This window comes from Sciurus vulgaris (assembly GCF_902686455.1).
Source record: "Sciurus vulgaris genome assembly, chromosome: 11".
Taxonomy (NCBI): Eukaryota; Metazoa; Chordata; class Mammalia; order Rodentia; family Sciuridae; genus Sciurus; species Sciurus vulgaris.
Window position 1 is genome coordinate 21,860,305 of NC_136472.1, and position 12,445 is coordinate 21,872,749.

A 12,445-nucleotide genomic window follows, 5' to 3' on the forward strand; every position below is an offset into this window, starting at 1 on the left:
AAACTTGAACAATGCAATCATTGATTAATTTAATACAATTTTTCACATGGGTGCATTTATTTCAAATGAAAAAAAAAACTGCTTAACTATAATCTTAAGATGTGGAAGTAATACTTCTTGTTCCCTTATTAAAAGGAGAAATCAGAATTATTTAACATAGAAATTACCATTCACTGCATTATACATGTGAATGCAAAAGCCCAAGACAGTGAAATGACTCCTACTTCTGGTGAACTCTTTCCCACAGATGAAGCTTGAAGAGGTAGAAGCAGAAGACAATGTCTCCACAGTGGTGCAGTTTGTCCTGCTGGGATTTTCTGAACTTCCAAGCCTCCAGGGGTTTCTGTCTGGGCTGTTCTCCATCATATACGTGGTTCTCATTGGGAACAGCCTCAAAGGCATAATAATCAGGCTTGACCCTGCACTGCACAAACCCATGTATTTTTTCCTGGCAAATTTTTCTATTCTGGAAATCTGTTATGTTTCAGTCACTCTCCCCAGGATGCTGGCCACCCTTTGGACTCTGGATAGGAGCATCTCCTTAGTGGGCTGTCCTACCCAATTGTGCTTCTCCCTTGTATTGGGGACTATGGAATCCTTCCTCCTGGCTGTGATGTCCTATGACTCCTATGTGGCTATCTGCAAACCTCTGCACTATCCTCTAGTCATGAACCCAAAGAAGTGCCATCAACTGGCAGCTGGTGCCTGGCTTGGGGGAATGCCAGTCCAGGTAGGGCAGACATGGCAGATATTCTCTCTGCATTTCTGTCATTCTAACCAAATCAACCACTTCTTCTGTGACATACCTTCCATTCTTAAGCTAGCCTATGGTGACACTTCAGTGCATGAGATGTCTGTCTACGTGGTTGTGGTGTTGGTTGCTGCCGTCCCTTTTGTGTTGATACTGGCCTCTTATAGCAAGATCATTGGCACCATTATGAGGTTGCCCACAGCACAAGGACAGGCTAAGGCTTTCTCCACATGCTCCTCCCACCTGCTGGTTGTGGTTTTATTTTTTGGATCAGCTTCCATTACCTACTTCAGGCCCACATCCAACCATTCTGCAGGAACTGACAAACTGCTCTCTCTGTTCTACACCATAGTGACTCCCATGTTTAATCCTGTGATCTACAGCCTCAGAAACCAGGATGTGCTTGCTGCACTCAGAAGATTATTGCTTAAAACATAGTGTTTTGAGTTTACTTCAGGTTGTTTCATCTTATTATCAGAGTTATCATGAAGCATTTCGAATCTTTTTATTTTTCTTGGATAGCATGATACCTTCAAGTTTATGATGTAATTTTTTTAATATTTAAATTGTAGCCTGGAATTTACTTTTTTCACATATTTATATAGGGAAATTTATCTATTTTTGTCATTCCACCTAAAGAAAATGATTTGTCCTACATAAAATGTTAAAGTGCATCACATTTTCCCTATAAATATATGACCAGAACTAAAAATGTCAGGTCTTACATTTTAAATTTAAAGAAGATTGAAATTAACTTAAATGTGTATACCTGTATAGGTTGAAATTCTTCATTATATTACAGGTGGGACAGCATTAGCAAAGGTAGTTGTATAATGGGTCTGTGTTCATGAAATACTAAAATGAGTTAATGGATAAGTGAATGTTACTTTGGCTTACACACAGTTCTGTCAAAATCTGTACATTTTTCACCATCAATAAACATTGGGATAACTATGCACCATAGTGGAATATTACTTTGTAATAACCAAGGAATAGTTACATGGGCCAGGTGAAGTGGTACATACCTGCTATTGTAGAAAATCAGGTAGCTGAGGCAGGATGATTTCAAGAGAGAGCTTGCATCTGCAACTTAGCAAGATACTCAGCAAGTTAGCAAGATCCTGTCTCAAAAAATTTTTTAAATTAAATGAATAAAGACAAAGGTCCAGGATCATAGTTCAGTTGGTACAGTGGTACAGTTACCACTGCATTCAATCACCAATACTAAATATTATAATATAAATGCTTGTGGTAGTTGTTTCTTTTCTGAAATTTGGCAAAGCAGGAATCACAATACGCTGGCACCAAGCACTTCCCAGAAGTTCAGATAAGTGAGTTGCATACTTCACATTCACAGCAAAGTGTTGAGTGGTTAAATGTCATCTAACTACATTTTAAAACGATTAACACACTTAAATACTGACAATATGCTTGTTATTATTAACATTCAAGATTATTAAAGGTATAATGATTCACCTAAGATAAAAATATTTAAAAAGTTTTATTGGGAAAACATTAAAATTGTGGCTGTATTTAAATACAATTTTTAGAGGAATCACTAGATATGTATTTTATATTTAAATTAATTGAGATAACAATATAATGCTGTTTTTGAGAAGTGGATATTACAGAATATTAGTTACTAACACAAGTAGACCTACTTGTTTAAAACTGAAATTAACTTTAATAATGCATTTAGTTCAGTTTTTAAGATATTGACTATTCTCTTGGTAAGATAATCTTTGATGGTAATATGCACAACCCATTAATCAGCATGAATAGAGTTTCTGTTTTAAGTAACTTAAACAATACTATCTTGAGATTAAATGTCATGTGCTGCATCAGTGAATAATGTATGTCAGTTATGGATCCACTCAAACAAAAAATGTAAAAATTATTCCTCCTATTTCACTGAGTTATTTTGATTGACAGGACAAGGATCCCCAGCGATGTCCACATCCTAATCCTGGAACATCTGAATATGCTGCATCACATGGCAAAGGGAACTTGCACTGGTTAGTAAGGTTTTAAATCCTGAGAAAGGGAGATTATTCAGGTCAGCCCAGTCTAATAACATAACCCCTTAAAAGAGAAAGAGAAGGAAAGATGCGATGTTTCAAGAAACTTGCCTCTTAATGTGGGAGACCTTATCCAGTCACTGAAAGGAAGGTGGAGTGCTTAGGGTCTGAGCCCCCCACCGCCCCCTCCCATGAAGAAGAGAGAACTCTGCCTGCCTAACTGTTTTCAAACTAGAGCATCAGCTTCCTTCTGTCTTTGGATAGAACTGAGGCATGAGCTTCTCCTGGGTCTCAAGTCTGCTTAACTTTCAATAGAACTGCAGTGTCTGCTCTTTAGGACCTGAGGTCTTCGGATATATATCAGAATTAAACCATTTGCTCCTCTAGTTTTCAAATTCATCAACACACTCTGCAGATATTGGGATTTATAACATAGAAAATATTCTATAAAAATGCAGTTCTTATTATTAATATATATAACTTACAACATGTAGTGTACTTGTGTATGTAGATAAAAAGCCTGATTCTCTGTGTTCTGACAAGGGGTGTGACGATAAAGCCTTTCATATTTGCTCATGCTGGATACTGTGGTTCTCAATTACATTTTATTAGTTTGCATGGATTCCAATTCCTTGGTGAATTCCTTATCTTTTCATCATTGTTTATCTAATTTTAAATCATTTATCTATTTTTAAAAATCATTTAAAATATTATTGTAGTGATTTTAAAGTCCTTGATTGTCATGCACAAGGAATGATGTGTGTTTATATTCAGTGCATATTGTCTTGTTCATTGATCAAAATGACTCATTTGTTTCCATATGATGAGTTTATTTATTGTATATAATATAGCTTTTTTAATATAACACTCTGGTCTGGGTATGTTTCTCAGTATTAGACAACTTTCCTAGCATGCATATGGTCCATATGATCCACAGAAGGATCTCTATCACTACACAGAAACAAAGAGAAAGGGAAGCTCTCCCTAAGTTCATATACATAGAGGAGACATCAGTAACTGGTCTTATGCTATCAAAATCAGTGAGTTTATACAATATTGGAGTTCCATGAATGACAACTGGCACTTCAATCTCATTGTTTTAGTGCAGCTATGTGTACAACATATGTCTGCATCATTCAGTTGATCTTGAGAACCTGGCTTTGCTAACTATGTGGTTTTGCCATCATTCAGGATCTCTGGCAGAAGGTGCTTGTCTCTGAACCTGCCCCTTCTCACCAAGCACCTGCTGATTCCAAGTGCTATAGGGAGCCTCCATCACACTCACCCTTCTATGTCTCCAAAACACATATCATATTCCTGTTGGAAACAGTAACACTTTTTTGCATGAGATTTTTTATATAATTTATTTATTTTAAAATTTTTATTTTTACAGACTGCATTTTGATTCATTCTACACAAAATGGGTACAACTTTTCATTTCTAGGGTTGTACACAATGTAGATTCACACCATTCATGTAATCATACATATACACAGGGTAATACTGTCTGTCTCAGGCACTATATTTCTTTCCCCCACCCATGCCTCATTTCCCTCCACACCATCCAAAGTTCCTCCATTCTTCTCTTGCCCCACTCCATCACCACAATCGCCCCCCACCCACATTTTGTATCATCACCCACTTATCAGAGAAAACTTTGGGCCTTTGGTTTTTTAGGCTTTACTTATTTCACTTAGCATGCTATTTTTCAACTCCATCCATTTACCTACAAATGCCATAATTTTAGTCTTCTTTATGGCTAAGTAATATTCCATTATGTATATATACCACAGTTCCTTTATTCATTCATCAGTTGAAGGGCGTCTAGTTGGCTCCACAATCTAGCTACTGTGAATCCAGCAGCTAAGAATATTGATGTGGCTGCATCACTGTAGTATGCTGATTTTAAGTCTTTTGGTTATAAACTGGGATAGCTGGGTCAAATGGTGGGTCTATTCCAAGTTGTTTGAAGAATCTCCATACTGCTTTCCAGAGTGGCTGCACCAATTTGCAACTACACCAGCAATGTATAAGTGTGCCTTTATCTCCACATACATGCCAACATCTATTATTGCTTTTGTTCTTGATAGTAGCCATTCTAATTGGAGTTAGAATGGGTGGTTTTAATTTGCATTTCTCTAATTACTAGAGATGTTGGGTATTTTTTCCTATATTTGTTGATCACTTATATATCTTCTTCTGTCAAGTATCAACCAATTTAAATGGAAACCAATACATTTTCAAACTGTTTAAACTACTTTGAAGCAACTTCCAAATAACTGTTATTTTTTGTAGGATTCTAACTTTAAAAAAACACAATACTATAAATAGTGCAACATCTTCATTCAAATTATCACTGACAATATTTTTATTATGGTTGACAATCTGTTTTCAGAAAAAAATAGAATGATGACCCTTAATTATTCTCTAGTCATCCTTATAAATAAATCTTTATTTAGTCACTCACAATGATATAAAAATTCATGTAAATGTCCTTGGTTTTATTGGTAAAGTAACCCACCCAGGCAACTGGAAAATGTGTCATTTCTTGGTAAACAGTTCTATGACAATTGGACACAATATTGATTAAAAGTTCAGCTGTTATGTATCTGTAGGCAGAAAAAGCTGTTCTGTGCCCACATATGAGGAACATACTGACACTCAGTAGTGTATCTTTACAGTAATCCACATTATGTCACTTTTTCAGGTACAGCTGCTGTGTTTTCTATCCACTGATAATATGTTCTGACTGGGAAGACCCTTTTGCTAATTCCATTTAAAGTAAGCCAGGCATTACTCTCTTCCCCTACCTCTACCTTCCTGCCTCTTCTCTTCCCTTTCCCAGTTCTCACAGTAGAATCATCAGACATTCAGAAGGAATGACCAATGTTAAGTTCTCAAGGCAACACGGCCTCCATTCCAGTAAGCACATGACCCTACTTCCTGCCTTCAGGGACTCCTGCAATTCAGTCTCACAGTGGCCACACCATGATATTTTGACCTCCCTCTTGGTTATTCTTAAGGCCACACCTGGGTGGATCTGTACACGTGCAGTAGTAGCCGAATGACTTACTAATGTCACCCTGAGTCTGCATGCCCCAATTGAAATCGTGGGGTTAATATGAAGAGTCTAGCTCGTGGAAAGGCAGACTGTCATAAGGCTTTGGGGTCAGCATGGAGGGTTCCAATCCTGTTCCCACCACACCCTGGCTCTCAAACCTCTGTGCCTCAACTCTCTCACCTACAATACCACAATGATGTTAGTTCAATTTTGCCACAGTTACATGAGTTCCATGTAAATCACCTGGAATATTTTATTGGATATAATACACGTTGCATAAATCATAGTCAATATAATATTACAGCAAAGCTTTCATCACAATCTGAGACAAATAAAAGTAATGGGAAAATTAAAACTAACTCTTGTGAAAATAAATTTCGCTCTTTCCTACTATTTTCAGCTTCTCAAAGACATATCAAAGGGATAGATAGACAAACAGGTGGAGATATGTAGAGTAATGTTCTTATTTATTCCATACAGAAACACAATGATATATTTGCTGCCATTGGTAGAGTGTAGATTAAAATGGTTCATAAGAAATATACATGAGAACGACCTCTTATGACTTGAAGGTGCTCACATTTGTCTAGTACAACTGCAGAAGCCACATGCTAATGAACAGCTTAGGTTTTCTAGTCCATTAGAAAGGGTTTCTGTGTGAAAATGTTACTGAATGGAATGTGAGTCCAAGAAGTCCCCCTGCTTTTCAAGGGGCATTTATGGGACACTGTCTTATGTTAGATAATATCTGAATGGAAGAAACCTCTGTGGTGCTCTTACTTTGGATAAAGGATTTAAAGGTTTCCACCTGTATCATACAGTCTTTAATCTAAACTCTGTTGGAATTGTTAGTTCTAAACAGCAGCTTAGTCACAAACATGGAAGCATTAAAAGTACAAGCCCAAGAGGGCAATAATGGATCACTGCTAATCTAGGCATCATAACATGTCATCTAATTATCCAGTTTCGCTCCAATATAACCCCAATGTATTACAGTATCTAAATACATATATAACATGTATCTGTTCAATCTGTTATCAGATTTACTTGCAGTGAACTATAGAGATGAATATTCAAAATTATATAACTGAAAGTTCAAAACCAGAATTTACTGATTTTATTAATTCTACCCCTACTGCTCTCTTCCTGAAATTTTCAGAAAGAATCAAAATTATTGGGAGTATTTTAGGAGATTCTCAAGGTGAAACATAAGAAAACAACCTGGCATTATGTTCTAAAATAGCTCTTCTGTCTTAGAAATCTACAAAAATGTCCATGTATCATCAATAGGTTTTGTTCAATCCTAACCTACTTACTTAAATACTTATCATTCTCTACTCTCAGTACCACTAAATCACATCCTTCTCATACATTCACCAATGACTTATGAGAAAATATTATCTACCAAATACACGATCATCAGTGCCTGCATTTAGTTGGTAAATATTATAGTAAATCTCTTATATCTTGACCCCTTCCTTTATCTTTGTTAGTAAAACCCCAGAACAGAAAAAATAACATTGTAATGGTACATTTGGGTATAAATGTAACATGAAAAGGAAAGATAGATACCAGTGATAGGCTCTGTAGGCACATTGATGAGAATTCAACACGAATAATGCTCACTGACTCAGTAAAAGTCTTTTTATTTCCATTAGATACAGCAATTTTTTATCTCCCAGGACAACTATTATCTATCTCTCTGAAAGCATACTATGAGGGGTGCGCTCAATGCCACTCAAAATCACTGTGGTACTTAATGAGTGAATCTTCTTTTGTATATCTTTGGCCCTTTTCTTTAAAAGAAGGAATCAACCTAGGTTGTTTCTATAGTCTTTTGCAATTGATTTTTAATGTGTCTGTCTATGAATTATGATTCTACTTCTATGTAAAACATGTTCCAATACTGAGAAAAAGAAATGAGGTATTTTATGTGCAGAGAATTCCACGTACATCTCTGGGAAGGTCTGAGCTCAAGTAGGGTAGACATGATACAGAGATCAGCTAGATGATGTGAATTTCACAAAGATAAACACCTTTAAACCAAGATCTGTTAGTTCTAATCTTATTATTCAGAATTCACAGACACTTCTTAGATGTGGATCTCCAACTTTACTGTTGTTCAAATAATTAAAATTTAAAACTCAATACAGTATCATGACTCAACTAGAAAATTGATCACAGGGCTAACTGATTTTAGGAAGGCGCTTCTTGGCCATTTCTTTCTGTTGTGCTATTAAATTTCTGATTGCCTTCTGTTTTGCATATTGATATTTTCTCTTTGCTACTATAAAACCATATTCTTATAATTTTAATGGAAAATAATTGGTGTTCAATGAGATCACCATTGTGTTTGGCAATAAACTTAGTCTTTGAATTATCCATGTTCTCTAACAAATTAAATCAGGTAGATGAGATGGTGATACCACTGTTTACCAGTGATGAGTTCTGCTTCCTCAAATGTTGAAGTTTAAAGATTAGAGAATCATGCCAAGGCAAGCATATTAATCAGATTTTATTCAAAGTTAATAACACAGACATCTTCTGGGAGGGAGAATTTGGACATGGCTGATGATCTAGAAATCCAAGAAGTGAGCACACCCTACATCTTTTATAGGTTAGGGTCTCTTTTGTTCTCCAGTTCTATATCCCTTTTCTCTCTCCTTCCTGCCTCTTTGATGAGGTCTAGGAGTTGCCCTTGACATAGCAAAAAAGGTGAGCAGCAGATGGCAGGAGGAGGACCAAAGTGATTCAGCCAAGTAAGGGCCCAGGGGCCATTAATTAGCAGTTCCTTGCCTGTAGTCCCCGACAAGAGCTAGTAAGTTTGGTAATCACTGGGCTCCAGATCCTTGAAATTCCATTCTCCCAGGGGCAGTCTCCAACTTCCAGAGGCAGATGGCTTTCATGGCCTCCATTTCCTTGATTTGATCCTATCCCCTATTTGTATACTAACTGCCTATCCCCAATTCTGGCTTCAATGGTACATGCTTGTGAATCTCAGCAGCTTGAGAGACTGAGGTACGAGAGTGGTAAGGTTTAGGCCAGAATAGGAAAGTGAGAAATAGCTTTTCTCAAAATGAAAAATAAAAAAAAAAATTGAGGACATAGTTCAATTGTCAAGAATTTCTGGGTTTAATCCCCAAAACCAATAATAATAATAATAATAATAATAATAATAATAATAATAATAAATGCCAGTTTTCTCAGGCAGAGCATAGTAAACTCCAAGGCCTTCCTTCCCCTCACACATGCTTCTCCCCTACCTGTCCCTGCACTACTGAAACTTGAGCACTACTAAACAAGAGCTGATGACAAGGACAAAGGTTCCACTTTTCCAGTGATACCTTGTTCTAGGATGGGACACTGAGTGGTCTGTGTGCTCCAGTCTCCTTTCTTGCCCTTTCCAGTGAAAACCTCAGCACTTTAAGCAAGCTCAGGCAGAAACAAGCAGAGTTCATGGTACTCCATCCATTACACCTGGGAAAGATTCAGCCCAGGAAGAAGGGCTAGAGTGATCAGGGAGCGCTGGTCACTCAGGTTTGCACTACCCACCCTGTCTTCTCTCTGTGTCTTGCTGTTTTATTTTTTCTTCTTCTGTCTACATTTCACACTTCCCTATTTCTTTTCTCATACCATAAACTTTGATTAAAACAAAACAATCCATAAATATATTACAGCCATTGTGAAGTCTAGTTTCCTCCAGGGATGGTTGTTGTGGCTCTTTGGTTTCTTAGTAAATTGCTTAGACTCTTTTGTTGAGGCTGGTTTCCATTATGGTGTGCAGTACCTGATGTCTCTGCACTCTACCCACTTTATTTTAAATTGATCAGGCTTACAAGACTCACTTCCTCTGAATCACTCATTGCTCACAGTAATTTATTTGTCAGCTAATAGATTGTGCTTACACATCTTGAGTGAGAAAATGTACCCAATGCTGATACATGTTCCTGTGATTGGAAGATACATTATAGGAAATAAAAAATTATGTGTTGGAATTTAATTTGTATTTCCTCACTTCACAAGTTGATATTGCATAAAGAATGAATGGTTTGTTCCTTGACTCTCTGGACCCTCCTGAGTGTGTAGGGGGCCTTGTTCTTAAACTTGGTCTTTCATAAAAGTTAGGATAAATACTTTTTGTCAAATCTACTTTATGTCTCAGTTATTTTTGTTGAATTCCTTTCAAATCTATTTCATACTGTATTAGGCAGTGTTCTCTAGAGGAACAGAATCAACAGGAAGTATGATTATATAAAGGAGATTTATTAGTTTGGCTTGCAGGACCAGAAGCTGGATATTCTACAATGGCTGTCTGCAGCTGGAGAGTTGGAAGAACCAGCAGCTGTGCAGTCCACACTGCTAGATCAAGGATCCAACACTCTTGATCCTTCTTGTTTCGGACCTCTGCCTCTTGGACTGCACAGCCTCTTGGATTACCCTAGTCCAAGACCAAGGCTTTTGGAAACTACCTAGAGAATCTCTGGCAGAGTGCACTTTGGAAAAGTGAAGAAGCAAGAGTCTGATATCCTCAGAGCTTTGAATCAGAAGTTAAGAACCTATTCAAGAAGAGTCTAACTTGCATCTGCATCTGCTACCTTGTTCTTCCAACTTTTATTCCATCCAAACTTACATCCTATTGGTGGTGCTGCCCACACTTAGGGAGGGTCTCACTTCAGTTCATATCCCACATTTCAGTTATTCCTAGACAAGACACACCCAGAAGCCTCGTAATCATCAGTGTCTCTTAATCCAATCACATTGACCATTCAAATTAACCATTAAACATGTTATAAAAAAAGATATCGCTGTAACATTGTGTTTTATAGTATTACTTGACAATACAGTTGTTACCCTATTTAGCAATAATTTTGGAAAAAAAAATTTATAGTCAGCTCAAAGTAACACGAACGTCTTCCGTTAATGATAACAGAGAGCCAATATTTTTGGCATACACAGCCACAGTAGACGTCCTTATCAAAGTAGCTGAGAATAGATGGCAGGTACAGTCACAGTGTAAAAATGTACTGATTTTAAATGGTCTTATGAAGGTCAGTTTCATTTTCTGAAACACTTCACAATTCACTGTAGGCCTATGATAATTTCTAAGACTTTAGAAACATGAATTCAGTTGACAATTTTGTCTAGCTTTATCATTTTCTGATTTTTCACTAATCCATTGAGGAAATGTGGGTAACTAACATTGACAATTGTGGAAATGCTTTCAGTTGAACAGAGGGTGATTTTTAAATACATCATTTGGAAGAGTAGAATATCCACCCACACGCAAACATGAGCAAAAAAAATCAATGTGAATATTTACCTTTATGAAAAAAATGAATGAAAATTAATAATAGATTAAATGTAAAATCTAAAATCTATATAATTAGTAGAAGAAAACACAGAGTTAAATCTTTATGATTTGGACTATGCAAGAGTTCTCTAGTATGATGTCTACGGCACAATGCATAGAAAACAACATTTTTAAAATAGCGTGTATTAAAACTGAAATTGTTTGCTGTTGGATTGCCTTTGTTAAGATCATGAAAATGCACACAGGGGAAAGTATTTGCAAGTCACTTATCTAGCAAAGGAACTCTAAGGAGAATATGAAAAAAAAACATGATAACTGCTTGAAAAGAAACAAGTGGACATGATAGCTTCACATGTATTGTACATGTGGTATATAGATACCAAATAATCACATAGGTGATGTCCAATATCATTAAACCCCAAATGAGATATTGCTACAAAGGCGTTCTGATAGCTAGATTTAAGATAAAATAAATTTCAAGATGACAAAATTCAAAATGTTGAAAAAAATAACAGAACGAATCAAACACACCATTACCCTATGTAAATGTTACACAAATGGTATGCCTCTACTTCATGTACAGAGAAACAAGATGTATCCCATTTGTTTACAATAAAAATAAATTTAAAAAATTGTTGAATAAGTATTTGACTTTTGACTAGTGGTATTTCTGTACATAGGTATAATCCTTCTAAACCAAGTTTGTCCCTCTATCAGTCTTTAAACATGTGTAACTCCATTCCCATTTGCCATAGCTATACCAAATATTATTCTCATTCAGATTTTGTGATTATTCATCCAATTGGGTTGGTTTCTCTGGGTGTTACAAGATTTCTATCATGTTATTACATGAGAGAAGCATGCATGAATGTAAGCTGGTCCTTTACTGTGAACTTCAGGAAGTCACTGCTTGGAATTTGAGATTTCAACAATGAAGTTCAGGTTCTGAACATACAGTGTCCCACTTGTCTCATGGCAGATCAGTTGGAAATTATATTTTGTAGTTTCTCTTCCAGGTTCTTGTCTTGTGGCTAAATTTTACATAAGGAGTTTCACAAGGAAATTCTGCATACCTTTTGCACAGAAAGAAATAGGTAAGATAACTTTTCCCCATGTCTCCCCAGGTGTAACCTAGGGCATGTGACCTGCCTGCCCAGGGTGAATGTGGTGAGGGAAGACTCATGTTCAAGATAACATAAGGGTCTGATTAGACCCATAACTCAATCATCTCAATTTTCAGTGACAGAAAAATTTTCCAGCTCAAGACATTGCATAATTATATCTTTTTTTTTAATTTCTTTTTT

At 36.5% G+C, this 12,445-nt stretch overlaps 1 protein-coding gene across 1 annotated transcript; it reads left to right on the top strand.

Annotated features, from left to right (window-relative positions):
- Window positions 1–241: 241 nt before the first annotated feature.
- On the top strand, window positions 242–1,189 carry LOC306639229 (olfactory receptor 10AG1-like; the record flags this gene model as incomplete). The annotated part of the gene is made up of 1 exon (XM_079102625.1): window positions 242–1,189. The coding sequence occupies exon 1, from the start codon at window positions 248–250 to the stop codon at window positions 1,187–1,189; it is 942 nt and encodes a 313-aa protein (XP_078958751.1). The 5' UTR covers window positions 242–247.
- Between the last annotated feature and the right edge of the window lie 11,256 nt (window positions 1,190–12,445).